Source organism: Carcharhinus amblyrhynchos, chromosome X (assembly GCF_965287045.1).
Source record: "Carcharhinus amblyrhynchos chromosome X, sCarAmb.v2.hapA, whole genome shotgun sequence".
Classification (NCBI taxonomy): Eukaryota; Metazoa; Chordata; class Chondrichthyes; order Carcharhiniformes; family Carcharhinidae; genus Carcharhinus; species Carcharhinus amblyrhynchos.
The window spans coordinates 7,771,961-7,787,259 of record NC_137359.1 but is presented as its reverse complement, the minus strand read 5'-3'; the positions used below and the strand labels follow the sequence as shown (position 1 = coordinate 7,787,259).

The window sequence follows — 15,299 nt, the reverse complement described above, 5'->3', positions numbered from 1 at the left end:
CAAAAACAGATGGAGAATATCAAGGTAAGCTCACTCTGTAAAGTTTAAGATGTTAAATAAAGCCTATTCTGAAGGTGCCTTTCCCAAAACAGCTTTCCACAAATCATCACTTCACTCAAACATGTGCTTTCTGTTTTCCATCACAAAGTCAAACCAAATGTGGGCTGGAAAATGATGTTGGATAGATGGTGGTCTCTACAAGGCCTATCTTCACCCTCTACCATCCGACTGTTGTCATGAACAATATTCTATTTGATAGCGAAGCAGGATAGAATGGAAGCACACTTCGAAGACATACATTTCCTAACCCAACATGCAGTTTCAATCTACTCTTGAATACAAATAGACAAGAGAATCCCCACAACTTGAATACAATTAAATCCAATTAATATGCAATGAATAAACAGTGCCTCTGGGACAGATGCATTACAGTCTCATTTGAAGGCCCAGAGTGACCAACAGCAGAAGGTCACAAAGTACAACAGTAACCAAAAAGAAAAAAGTGTCAGAGCTTCTAGAGTATTTTTCATATAAAAGTTGCTTTGTTGGTTCGGTTTTGTTTTAAACAAATCTTTAACTTTTTAAGCTTTTTTTAAAATCTCCCTGATCAGCCAACTTTTACAGATGTACCATAGAAAGCATCCTTTCCAGATGTATCACAGCTTGGTATGGTTCCTGCTCTGACCAAGACGGCAAAGAACTACAAAGGGTCATGAATGAAGCCCACTCCATCACTCAAACCAGCCTCCCACCCACTCACTCTGTCTACACTTTCCGCTGCCTCAGAAAAGCAGCCAACATAATTAAGGACCCCATGCACCCGAGACATTCTCTCTTCCACCTTCTTCTGTTGGGAAAAAGATACAAACGTCTGAGGTCATGTGTCAAGTGACTGAAGAACACCTTCTTCCCTGCTGCCATCAGACTTTTGAATGGACTTACCTTATGTTAAGTTGATCTTTCTCTACATCTTGGCTATGGCTGTAACACTACATTCTGCACTCTCTCCTTCCTTTCTCTATGAACAGTATGTTTTATCCGTATAGTGCGCAAGAAACAATACTTTTCACTGTATACTAATACCTGTGATAACAATAAAAAAATCAAATCAAATCATAGGCTCTACCTTAGGGCATCTCCTGTTCCTCTGTTTTCAGGAGGCAGGCGGAGGTTGAGAAGGATCAGGAGGACTATTGCAGAAGTGCCAGAATGAGCACGTGCATTTTGGTGATCCCCAGATCCGGCCAACTGCTATCTACCTCTACCTTTCTGATTCAGGTTGCACTGTTCACCCTTGGCAAAACTTACAAAAGCCTCTTTTCCCTCACGGAGCAGCAACTTATTCAAACCAGTCACAAGGCAACTGAGAACAGAATGTGCAAGAGAATGTGCAAGGCAGGGAATTATCGGCCGGTTAGTTTAACGTCTGTAGTTGGAAAAATACTAGAATCCGTCATCAAAGAAGAAATAGCGAGGCACCTAGAAAAGAATGGTTTGACCGAGCAAACGTAGCACGGATTCATTAAGGGGAAGTCGTGTTTGACGAATTTATTGGATTTCTATGAGGATGTGACTAGCGCGGTAGACAGAGGGGAACCCGTGGATGTGGTGTTTTTAGATTTCCAAAAGGCATTTGATAAGGTGCCTCACAAAAGGTTGCTGCAGAAGGTTAGGGTGCACGGAGTTGGGGGTAAGGTGTTAGCGTGGATAGAGGATTGGTTGTCTAATAGGAAGCAGAGAATTGGAATCAATGGGTGCTCTTCTGGTTCGCGGTTGGTGACTAGTGGAGTGCCGCAGGGACTGGTGCTGGGGCCTCAACTGTTTACCATTTACATAGATGATCTGGAGGAGGGGGCTGAGTGTCAGGTGACAAAATTTGCTGATGACACGAAGATGAGTGGAAAAGCAAATTGCGTGGAGGGTGTGGAAAGTCTGCAGAGAGATCTGGATAGGCTGAGCGAGTGGGCGAGGACCTGGCAGATGGAGTATAATGTTAGCAAGTGTGAGGTTATCCACTTTGGCAGAAATAATAGTAGGAGGGATTATTATTTAAAAGGCGAAAAGCTGCAGCATGCTATGGTGCTGAGGGACCAGGGGGTCCTTGTGCACGAGTCGCAAAAACCCAGTCTGCAGGTGCAGCAGGTGATCAAGAAGGCGAATGGAATGTTGGCCTTTATAGCGAGGGGGATAGAATATAAAAGCAGGGAGGTCTTGCTGCAACTGTACAGGGCACTGGTGAGGCCGCAGCTGGAGTATTGTGCGCAGTTTTGGTCGCCGCACTTGCGAAAGGATATATTGACCTTGGAGAGAGTGCAGAGAAGGTTCACCAGGCTGATACCGGAGATGAGGGGGTTAGCCTATGAAGAGAGACGAATAGACTGGGTCTGTACTCGTTCGAGTTTAGAAGGCTGAGGGGGGATCTTATAGAGACGTACAAGATAATGAAGGGGATGGATAGGGTAGAGGTAGAGAGATTCTTCCCACTTAGAAAGGAGAGCAGGACTAGAGGGCACAGCCTCAAGATGAGGAGGGGGGGGGGGGGGGGGGGTGGGCAGCAGTTTAGATCAGAGTTGAGGAGGAACTTCTTCACTCAAAGGGTGGTGAATCTCTGGAATTCTCTGCGCGTTGAAGTGGTGGAGGCTACCTCGCTGAATATATTTAAGTCACGGGTAGATAGGTTTCTGACAGACAAGGGAATTAAGGGTTATGGGGAGAAAGCGGGAAAGTGGAACTGATCCACTTCAGATCAGCCATGATCTTATTGAATGGCGGGGCAGGCTCGAAGGGCTAGATGGCCTACTCCTGCTCCTATTTCTTATGTTCTTAGAGGTCTTCAGCTACCTAAGGTTCAAGCCCTCCCCCAAATGAGTTCTGCCATCACAGGTGCCATTTCAGCAGCAAACTCCTGATTTGTAGCTCTTCTCCTCAGCTTCCTGACGGTGAGGCCCATGAGTGGCTATGGCGAGAGAAAGTCAGAGACCCAGTTGTGGTCAGAAGCCAAAACAGGGTTGGGACCAATAGTTAGACTAGGAGTTCGGTATTGATGGCATGTGGTGACCGAACAGCATCCATGAAGGAGGAATGTTCACCGAAAAATAAACCACCTGGGAAACAAGAGGAAACTAGAATTGCCAATCTGAGGTACAAAGTTCTTGCTCAAGTGTACAGCAGTAACAGTGGCTTTAGTCTGTTACCCTGTGATTTGTGTGGCAATATCTATAATTTTGAAGAGAATTTGACTGCATGGTGCAAAACAGCATAAGATTCATTCACCAGATTACTGAACATGGGGTATTTGTGAGCTCTCAGGTAAGTCAGTGCAGAGAAACCGTTCTCTTTCTAGATCATAGGGGGTCAAATTCCACCCATCGAATCTGCCGACTGACCAATGAGAAAACATACGAAGAAACTAAAATTGCAACAAAGACCAATTGTTATGCCCTTGCCGAGATCAGCTAACATGATCAAAGTTAGCAATAAAACCCATTTATCATAGATATAAAGCAGAGTGTGCTGAGAAAGCTCAGGAGGTCTGGCAGCATCTGTGAAGAGAAAGTTAAAGTTTTGAGTCCCTATGACTTCTTCAGAGCTAGATTTCTATCCAATACAGAGCTTTGTTTCTTCAGCTAGGTGATCAGAACATTGCCTTGATTCACAGTGACAATTACACATGAAATTCTGGATTCCATCTTACAACAGTTTGAACTAAAATATTAGGTGGAACTTAATAGCCCTCTCCTCTCTCTGGGAGTGGGCTAGGAGGTATGTATAATCAAGCAGCAAGGCACAGGGCAGAGACATTCCTGATTCCCCGCCCCCTGATTAAGTCAGCCTTCCTGTCCCCAGGTCCATAAGTAGCCAGTTACAGCCGTAGCCCTGCAGGAAGATCTCCTGCTCTTCACATTAATCTCCCTTCAGTCCCATCACTAGGGCCGGTCTGACAAGCTCCAGTGAGCCCACCCCACTTGTATCTCTTTGGGAGCCTCCAGTGATGTTTCTGCTCTGGGGACTGCTGTGGTCAAAACAGTGACCACCACTCCTGGTGGCACTATTGGAACTGAAGAGTTGTCCTTCCTCGGACTAGCAGACAGCTCTTGGAAGCCGAATCTTCCCCTTTGAGGCTGCAGGAAACGCGATTGCAGGCGGCAGATTGCCATTAATTTGGGGCTCCTGGAAATGACCATGGCGTGGTCATCACCCCCTTTCCAGCTGGTGACAAGGCCACCGCCTCCGCATTAAATACAGCTGATTATTGGAAATTGTATCATTCATAAGTTCAGTTTCATTCAAAGTTTCTCCTCTGTTCTAAGTGCATTTACTTACATTCTTTCATCATGCCAATATCCTGGCACCGCTTGAGTCTACATGCTTGACAATGCCTTCTGTTATCCTTTGTAATTGAACAGTTGCCATTAAAAGGACAGGTAAAATTGGCCTTTTTCTTCATGCTTCTCCTAGTGAGGGATGAAAGTTAAACAACTCAGTGATTTAGGCGACAAATAAACAATTATGAAGGACAGTCCAACACTAATATCCTTATTTGAGGATGTGACTACAATTTTGCAACAAATGAAAAACATGATACCAGACAATCAGGAAGCATCAACAATTAAACCATAAAATGTTCGGATGGAATAAACAACAGCAACTCCCCAGTGAGATCCAGCACTGGAACTCTCCTGCCTCACCCACCATGGAATCGGAGAGGGCGAGGGGCGGAGAACAGAAATGTTCATTGACCTTGGGTGGGGATTTCTGGTCTCGCTTGAGCGAGATTTAAAGTTCCGCCCCAGGTCTCAGCTGAAGCAGGACACAGAAAATGTTGGGAAAGCGAAGAGGTATCCAATGACTTCTGCTGAGCTGTGTGTGAGCGAGTGAGTGACAGAAGCCAATCCGATTTAGCTGCTGTACCACCAGTTACTCAAAAGACAAACTGGAAGGAATTGAATTTATTTAATGTCTCATTATGCCGCAAATTTCTTACAATGAATGCGGTTGAGGTGCTGTTACTGTTGAGAGTGCAGACTGCAACAAAACAACAACTGCCACTCTACAGACAGACATCAACAAACCCAACTTGTACATCACCTAATGCTTAATATAATTCCCACATGACTGGTTTAACCTGTTTTAGATTTTTTTCTTGACTCTTTCATGCAATCTGGGCAGTGGCTGGCTGGGGCAGAATTTGTTGCCCATCCCTAATTTCCCTTGAACTTAGTGTCGCGCTCAGCTATTTCAGAGGGCAGATAAGAGTCAACCACCTTGCTGTGGGTCTGGAATCACATATAGGCCAGACCGGGTAAGGACAACAGATTTCCTAAAAGTCAACTCCAGAGATTTAAACACATAATCTAGGCAGGCACTTCAGTACAGTACTGTGGGAGAAGTGCAGTGTTGGAGGTGCTGAGTTTCAGCTGAGACACCGATTGGCAGACATAGGTAAGCAATCGGGCCATGTGAGGGTTGAAGAGGCAGCGATGCAGGGTTGTGAGGCTGGCCAGTGATTGGGAGGCTGGCATGCGGGCAACTGCGCATGCACTGATCTCTGCCCTTACAGATCAGTGCATGAGTATGCGCTGAGCGCTATGCTGCCACCACTCAAGTGGGAATAGGCCCCGGCCACAGATTTTTAGCATGAATAATTTTTAGCATGATTCCTGCTGTGATAGTGGAGTCGGACACTTTAGGAACTTTCAAGCGGTTATTGGATAGGCACATGGAGCACACCAGAATGGTAAGGAGTGAGATAGCTTGATCTTGGGTTTGGGCATAGCTCGGCACAACATCGAGGGCCGAAGGGCCTGTACTGTGCTGTATTGTTCTATGTTCTATGATTCACGCTAGTGCATTCTGTGATGCACAGAGTATGGGATACTCATTTTGAAACTCCCACTGAAAAAAATTAATCCAATTTTTATGCAAGTTCAATACTTAGAATTATCTTGGGAAACTCGCCCCCTTAAGTCAAAGAGTGCCATGGAGTGGTCACAGACAGTGGACTCTTGACTGCAAATATTCACAGAGCAAGTTACTGATCAGGTAGGCAGTGACATAATGGTATTGCCGCTGGACTTGTAATCCAGTGATCCAGGGTAATGCTCTGAGGACATGGGTTTGAATCCCACCGTGGTAGATGGTGATATTTGAATTTTTTAAAAATCTGGAATTCATGAAACGATTGCCATAAAACCCCATCTGGTTCACTGATGTCCTTTAGGAAAGGAAATCTGCCATCCTTACCTGGTCTGGCTTACATGTGATTCCAGAGCCACAGCAATGTGGTTGACTCCGAAATGGCCTAGCAAGCCACGCAGTTCAAGGGAAATTAGGGATGGGCAATAAATTAATAACTGCTGACCCAGCCAGCAACACCCACATCAAATGAATTTAAAAATAAAAGGGTTGTTGAGAAAAACAATCACAAAACATTTCCTTTGTCTAAGAAGGGTAGCAAGAATAATCCAGGTAATTACAGATGAACCTTACATCAGTGGTGGGGAAATTATTGGAGAGGATTCTTCGAGACAGGATTTATTTCCACTTGGAAATAAGTGGACATATTAGTGAGCGGCAACATGGTTTTGTGAAGGGGAGGTTGTGTCTCACGAACTTGATTGAGTTTTTCGGGGAAGTGACGAAGATGATTGATGAGGGTAGGGCAGTGGGTGTTGTCTACATGGACTTCAGTAAGGCTTTTGACAAGGTCTCTCATATCTGTCTGATACAGAAGGTGAAGTCACACGGGTCAGAGGTGAGCTGGCAAGGTGGATACAAAACTGGCTTGGTCATAGAACACAGTAAAAAGTCTGACAACACCAGGTTTTAGTCCAACCGATTTATTTGATGGTAAACTCACAAGCTTTCGAGGCTTCCCTCTTTGTCAGGTGAATGGAGAGTTCTGGCCTCAGACAGAGCATATAAAGCACAGACAGTTTAGAGATTACTGATTAGAATGCGAATCTTTACATCTAACCTGCTGTTCAAATCCTAAAGTGGCTGACAACGTGTGTGGAAGGAGCACTGATCACAGGTTAAAGAGATGTGTATTGTCTCCAGACAGCACAGTGAGTGAGGTTTTGCAAACCCAGGCAAGTCACGGGGGTTACAGATAGTGTGACATGAACCCAAGATCCCTGTTGAGACCGTCCTCATGTGTGTGGTTCATGTCACATTATCTGTAACCCCTGTGATTTGCCTGGGTTTGCAAAACCTCACTCACTGTGCTGTCTGGAGACAATACACATCTCTTTAACCTGTGATCAGTGCTCCTTCCACACACGTTGTCAGCCACTTTAGGATTTGAACAGAGGTTAGATGTAAAGATTCGCATTCTAATCAGTAATCTCTAAACTGTCTGTGCTTTATATGCTCTGTCCGAGGCCAGAACTCTCCATTCACCTGACAAAGAGGGAAACCTCGAAAGCTTGTGAGTTTACCATCAAATAAATCGGTTGGACTAAAACCTGGTGTTGTCAGACTTTTTACTGTGTTTACCCCAGTCCAACGCCGGCACATCCACATCTTGGTCATAGAAGACAGAGGGTAGCAGTGGAAAGGTGCATTTCTGAATGGAGGGCTGTGACAAGTGGCATTCCTCAGGGATCACTGCTGGACCTTTGCTGTAATATATACGTATATATGATATGGGAGTGGCTCAGGATGTAGGAGTCATGGCAACTCCCAGGATATGGTGCATAAACGTACAGGGTGTGCTTCCAAGGGTCACATACCAGTTGCACATTGCTGGAATGGTCACCCTTGTGGGTTTATAAACATTAAGGGCTGCTGCTGCCATGCAGTCCTTACAGCTACATGGGTGCAGTCTATTGGAAAGCCTGACATGCTGCAAAGCCAGTGAATCCTCGAGACTGGCTATCTTCATCCAGAACAAATCTAACATTGTGACGTGTCTTCCTGCAAAGGGCATTGATGAGTTGCCAACTGAAAGCTGCCATGCAGATCCCCTGTTGGTGACTGGAAAGACCCAGAGGCAAAGAAATTGAGTGCTACTGTCACTCTCAAAGCCACTGGCAAAGGGAAGCCTCCAGCCTCACTTGGTATCAGGTCTTCATGAAGAACTTGTGATGTACAAGATCTTGGGACAAGCACAGGCATGCCCGCATTGCCTCTCATTATTTGTGAATAATAATTTGTAGAACCTGCAGCCCCCAACTCCAGGCGCAGTAATGGTCAATGTCCAAGTCTCGCAGCATAGTGCCATCCTCATATGCAATATTGGTGTGGAACTGGAAAGCACCAACCATTCTGCCCCAGAAGTGTGGCATTCTGTGTAACAGGAGTGGCACAGCACTATGGCAGGTAAAATGCCACACGGAAAGTTCAGTTGAATGGATTCTAATGCAAGATACCCAAGACAGTGGGAGTAGCCTGGATCTTCGCCAGTATTTAATGTGCTGTAGTTACTAACTAGTAAACATTATGCAATTCGATAATTATTGCATGAGTAATTGCAATAGCACCTCTCCAGTCTTCTAGGAAATTGAATGCCACCCAGAAAAGAAGTCAGAGCTGAGACAGTGCCATAAATAATTTGCTGAACACAAGTGCAAGTCTTCCATAGAACGTCCTTGAATTTAAGCCAAGCGCTGTTATACTATATCCTGCGGCAGGCTCGACTTGTGCCAGGCTTGATAATAAGCACATGGGAACGTGAGTAGGCCCTTCAGCCCTCAAGACTCTTCCACCATTCAATCATACCCTGTCCACTTAGGCTCTCTATCACAAATATCCAACGCAATCAATTTCAGATTTAAAATGATTAATTGGGCTAGTACTGATTGCATTTTGTGAGAGAGAGTTCCACACTTCTATCACATTTTGTGTGAAGAAATGTTTTCTAACTGTATATGGTGGCACAGTGGTTAGCACTGCTGCCTCACAGTGCCAGGGACCTGGATTCAATTCCCGGCTTGGGTGTCTGTGTGGAGTTTGCACGTTCTCCCCAAGTTGGTGCAGATCTCCTCTGGGTGTTCCAGTTTCCTCCCACAGTCCGAAAGACGTACAGGTTAGGTGGATTGGCCATGCTAAATTGCCTCTTAGTGTCCCAAGATGGATTAACTATGGTAAATCTGTGTGGGGTTACAGGGATAGGGTGGGAAGGGCACCTAGGCAAGACACTCTGTCAGGGTCGGTGCAGGCTCGATGGGCCTAATGGCATCTTTCTCCACTGCAGGGATTCCATGATTCTGTATGGTCTGGCTTTGATTTTACATTTATGCTGCCATGGATTAGACTACTCTATCAGCAGAAAAAAAAGCTTCTCTCCATCCCAACAATTCCTTTGAAAATCCTAATGAAACCTTAAATCTAACCAGCCCTCTTTATCCTACATTCCAAGGTATATGGGCCTAGTTTCATATTTTAAACTGAAATCTCGTTTCATATTTTAACCCTTGCAGTCTTAGTAAAATTCTTGTGAATCAGCTGTGCACTGCACTCCTTCCAACATCAATCTATACTTTTTAAGGTGTGGTACTTGGAACTGTACACCTGATGTAGTCTAACAAGGGCTTTGTATATCTTCAGCAAAACCTCCTCCCCTTTATATACTAGTCCTTTAGTTATAAAAGCTAACAATCCATACTACCTTTAAAGAAAGACTTGCAATGATATTGTGCTTTTCGTAACCTCTCGACGTCTCATAGTGCTTTACAGCCAATGAAATACCTTTTGAAGTGTAATTGTTGTTGTAATGCAGTAGCCAATTTGTGCACAGCAAGCTCCCACAAACAGCAACACAAGAGGAGCAAATAACATGTTCTTCTGTCATGTTGATTAAGGGACAAATATTTGCCAGGGTAACTTTTCTTCAAAATAGTCCATGGGATCTTTTACATCCGCCTGCACAGGCGGATGAGGCCTTGGTCTAATGTCTTGTCCATAAGACGGCACCTGTGAAAGTGTAGCACTCCCTCAATACTACACTGGCGTGTTAATCTTGATTTTTGTGTTCAATAAAGTGGGACGTAAATCCACAACTCTGTGATTTAGAAGTGAGAGTTCTACCATCTGAGCCACGGCTGACAACTTTGACAATTTCTTTTCTACCTGACCATGACAATTTTGTGATCTTTGTACTTGGACTCCTAAATCTCTTCAAACCTCCACTGTTCCTGACATTTTCAGAAGTTAAATAATGCCCTTGTTTTGGTGTAAAACTTATTACCAGCCAAACCTGTGACTGCTGTGTGAGTGTTTGAGGAAGGGGGCAGAAGGCACGTCCCGATTTTCTCCAAGAATCATTCAGCAAGTCACCCCAGACTAGCTGAGCAGCTAATGAGTGATGGCAGTAGGTTGCCTGGCTCACTCTGCTCAGGCACTGAATGGTGATTGGAAAAGGATGAGGTTAGCAATAGCAAAAAAGTAAAGACAGGCGAGGGAGAATGACGAAAATCTACCTGTCTCAGAGAAAGACTTTGGCTGATAGGATTAAGGAGAATCCTAAGGCGTTCTATAGGTATGTCAAGAACAGAAGGTTGGTTAGGGCAAGATTAGGGCCAGTTACAGACAGTAGAGGGAAATTGTGTGTGGAACCGGAAGAGATTGGTGAGGCATTGAACCAATATTTCTCTTCGGTGTTCACGCAGGGGGACATGAATATAGCTGAGGAGGACACTGGGTTGCAGGGGTGTAAAATAGACAGTATTGCAGTTGATAAGGGGGATGGTGCTGGATATTCTAGAGGGTTTGAAAATAGATAAGTCCCCTGGTCCGGATGGGATTTACCCTAGGATTCTCTGGGAGGCAAGAGAGGTGATTGCAGAGCCTCTGGCTCTGATCTTCAGGTCGTCGTTGATCTCTGGTATAGTACCGGAAGATTGGAGGATAGCGAATGTTGTCCCATTGTTTAAGAAGGGGAACAGAGACTTCCCCAGGAATTATAGACCGGTGAGTCTTACTTCTGTTGTGGGCAAGGTTTTGGAAAAAATTATTAGGGATAGGATTTATAGTTATTTGGAGAGTAATGAATTGATTGGAGATAGTCAGCATGGTTTTGTAGCGGGTAGGTCGTGCCTTACTAACCTTATTGAGTTTTTTGAGAAAGTGACCAAAGAGGTGGATGGGGGTAAGGCAGTTGACGTGGTATATATGGATTTTAGTAAGGCGTTTGATAAGGTTCACCATGGTAGGCTTCTGCAGAAAATGCAGATGTATGGGATTGAGGGTAGTCTAGGAAATTGGATCAGGAATTGGCTAGCAGATAGGAGACAGAGGGTGGTGGTTGATGGTAAATATTCGTCATGGAGTTCGGTTACGAGTGGTGTGCCTCAGGGATCTGTTTTGGGGCCACTGCTGTTTGTAATTTTTATTAATGATCTGGATGAGGGTATAGTTGGGTGGATTAGTAAATTTGCTGATGACACCAAAGTCGGAGGTATGGTAGATTGTGAGGAAGGGTGTCATAGTTTGCAGGGAGACTTAGACAGGTTGCAGAGCTGGGCCGAGAGGTGGCGGATGGAGTTTAATGCGGAGAAGTGTGAGGTGATTCACTTTGGTAGGAATAACAGATGTGTTGAGTATAGGGCTAACGGGAGGACTTTGAGTAGTGTGGATGAACAGAGGGATCTAGGTGTATGTGTACATAGATCCCTGAAAGTTGGGAATCAAGTAGATAAGGTTGTTAAGAAGGCATACGGTGTCTTGGCGTTTATTGGTAGGGGGATTGAATTTAGGAATCGCAGCGTCATGTTGCAACTGTACACAACTCTGGTGCGGCCGCACTTGGAGTTCTGTGTGCAGTTCTGGTCCCCACATTATAGGAAGGATGTGGAGGCTTTGGAGAGGGTGCAGAGGAGGTTTACCAGGATGTTGCCTGGTATGGAGGGGAGGTCCTATGAGGAGAGACTGAGGGATTTGGGGTTGTTTTCGCTAGAAAGAAGGCGGCTAAGAGGGGATCTTATTGAAACATATAAGATGATTAGAGGTTTAGATAGGGTGGATAGTGATAGCCTTTTTCCTCGGATGGAGAAAGCTAGCACGAGGGGGCATGGCTTTAAATTAAGGGAGGGTAGTTATAGGACGGATGTCAGGGGTAGGTTCTTTACCCAGAGGGTGGTGAGGGATTGGAATGCCCTGCCTGCTGCAGTTGTAAATGCGCCTAGTTTGGGGGCGTTTAAGAGATCCGTGGATAGGCTTATGGACGAAAAGGGATTGGTTTAGATTAGTGGGTCATTGTTTTTTTTTAACTGGTCGGCGCAACATCGTGGGCCGAAGGGCCTGTTCTGCGCTGTAATGTTCTATGTTCTATGTTTTTAACTGTCAGATAGATGGTACTGCAGAACACAAAACAGCATTTCAAGGATTTAAAACGGTAACAGGCACACTTTACTAGGCTGCTGAAGATTAACAGGGGTTGTATAGAGTGATCATAGACACAGTGCATCAGAACAGACAGTGTAGATTGTGAAAGCTGCTCCACCACCAGCTTAAGGGCAATTGGGTTGAACAACAAATGTTGGATTTGTCAGTGACGCTCATATCCCACGGAAGAATGAAATAAATAAGGGACATTGATATTCTTTGGTAAGTAGTGGTGAATAGGCTTAAATTGAAATTTTGTTCAATATTTAACTTAGAACTTTAAAAACTGGAAAAGAAACTGCCCGTCAGTGACGGTTACCAGACAATCAGCTTTCGGTGATTGCTTGATTAGGCGGTCATGTGAGGAGAAGTGGAGTCAGCATTTATAACGTTTCTGCCGATGGCTTGAAAAGGGTACAGAAGTAAACCGTACCTGCTGATGCACACAGTAACCGTAACTGCACTGCACTGTGATTGCAGTGTGTAAACATTGGTTCTGATGAAATTTCCTCTCATTCTGAAAGGTTAACCATGTTTCTCTCCACAGATGCTGCCTGACCAGCTGAGCATTTCCAGCACCTATTAGTTTTTTCCAGATTTCCGGCATCTTTGTATGATGTAAAAGCTGGGAATTTGCGGAGAAATTCAGTGCAGTGGGTGTATTTGCCTCCAATCTTCCTGCACCTTGGGAACGAGCTGGGAGGTGAGTGAATTGCAAAATGGCAAAGGAATGCATTAGTGCAGGAGTCAAACTTGTTGATGTGGCTGGTGAATTTTGCTCGGTTGATGGATGGAGACTGTGGTCTTTGGCAGGCAATTGATCCAGTTAAGGAACCAATTATCAGGTGTTTGGCAGAGAACGTGAAACTTTACCAGGGCGCATATGAAGGATGAAGCTTCAGAGCATGACTATCCATAAAGACAGCAAAAAGTCTGACAACACCAGGTTTTAGTCCAACCTATTTATTTGATAATATACTCACAAGCTTTCGGGGTTAGTCCCTTCGTCAGGTGAATGGAATTTACGCCAGTCCAACGCCGGCATACCCACATCATATCCATAAAGAGACAGGAGCTCAGCAGCTATTTTAGTGCAAGCAGGGTCAGTATGAATAAAATGCAGGAGTGACAGGCTGGAGGCTGGGCAAACTTGGTAAGCACATCAGAGGCACACACAAACTGAGAGTGTTTGCTCTGAGGTGCAACTTTCATATGCAGAGCAAGGGGAGTGAGAGACCTTGAGAAGTGAACACTTCAAGGGACAATTGTTCTTCAGTTTTAAGACCAATGTGGAGAAGTGTGAGTGAGAGAGACACAGCTACCAGGGCAGGGCTGCAATATCCAGAGGGGCAGAGGATCACGAGAGGAATGCTGCATGAATGAGGAGGACGAAGAAAGGTGTGTAACCAGCTTCACAAGGGTGGAAGATGCTATCCAAACTGCATCTGATGGACTGCAGCATTCAAGAAGGTAGCTCACCACCACTTTCTCAAAGGAAATTAGGGACAGACAACAAATTCTAGCCTAGTTAATGTCACCCACATGCTATGAATGAATAAGAAAGTTATGTTAAACTGTATTGAACCTTGGTGCGACATCTCCCAGTCAGATCAGGACGCCTGCACAATGGTGCCCCTGGAGCTCAGCAGCTGACTTCCAGCATGAATAGGCTCCACACCCTCCCCTTGCTGGCGAGAATCGCATCTGAGCTCTTATTTTTCTCCAAGTGCTGTACCAGAAGTGCGCCCAAAAAGTCAGCGTGATTCCCTCCCGCTTTCACGCTTGACTGGCAATTAGAATTTTTGGATACGACTATATGAGCCCACTATATAATTATAGTGAGACATCTTACAAGAGGATTTGAGAATTGGAGTAATAATAGCCAACATAACATTCTCTTTCTTAACTGCTTTTATGCAGTTAAATGTACCTACATTTTCAGTGATTTGTGAACAAGGATATCGAAATCCCTTTGAAGTTTGTCACTTCTGACCTCTCACCATTAAGAAATACTTTGTTTTACTCTCTTCCCACTAAAGTGCATTTCTTCACATTGCATTCCATCTTCCAATGCTGTGCTCACTTACACAGCTTCGCCAAATCCCCTGTACATTCTCCTCACAACTCACACTTCCACCTGGGAGAGTATGCCAGAGCTTAGGGCTTGGACAGCTTACAGTAGTCACCAATGGTAGAGCAATTAAAAGAGAGATTATGTAAGAGACCAGGTTTGGAGCAATACAGAGATCTGGGAAGGTTGTGTGGCTTGGGGAGGTTACAGAGATAGGGAGAAGTGAGGCCATGGAGTATCTGGGGGGGGAAAAAATGAATGAATTGAGGTGTTGCCAGACCTGGAACCATTGTGAGCCAGAGAATAAAGGATGGTAGGTGGTTAGGTCCTGATCAGAGTTAAGGTACAGGGCTGCAGGTTTTTTGATGAACAGAACTAGGCTATGGTCCAAGTGCTGGGAAATGGGATCAGTATAAATTGGTATTTGATGGTCGGCGTAGACATGATGGGCCGAGGCCCTGTTTCTGTTGCATGACTTTATGACTTATAATCAGCATGCCTTGCACCTTATGACCATGCTTTTAAATAGTGGGGCAGATCAACTCTGATTTAGATACCAGAATTATAGAATGAATGATAGATATATTATTGCTAGCGCAATGGCAAGACTCAATATTTGTTTTAAAAATCAGGAGTGGCAAGCAACTTCAACAGACTGCATCAAAACTCAAGATCCTACTTTGGGCATAACTGATCTGAAGCCAGGCACCTCTTTACGAGGAAGGAATTACCTCGTGTTGCACCCATATCTCATCATTTCACAGTCGAACTGGAGGGCTATTTGAGCAATGCACCCTGCCAGCTCAGGACGATAAGTGACACCACCGGACTCGTTCTGGAGGGAATGAAATCTGAACTGCAGGATCAATATCAAATTTCTTCCAAGAGCAGATATGTTTCTTTT

The 15,299-nt window shown here is 44.8% G+C and overlaps 1 protein-coding gene across 4 annotated transcripts in view; it reads right to left on the bottom strand.

The window, feature by feature from the left end:
• LOC145362060 (vitamin D3 receptor-like) overlaps window positions 1–15,299 on the bottom strand; it is a 138,527-nt gene that overhangs the window by 63,235 nt on the left and 59,993 nt on the right. For all 4 annotated transcript variants that reach the window (XM_080218114.1, XM_080218113.1, XM_080218115.1 and 1 more), the window contains one exon: window positions 4,324–4,454. In XM_080218114.1, coding sequence (XP_080074240.1) covers window positions 4,324–4,454 — 131 coding nt within the window. The remainder of the gene's footprint in view (window positions 1–4,323; window positions 4,455–15,299) is intronic.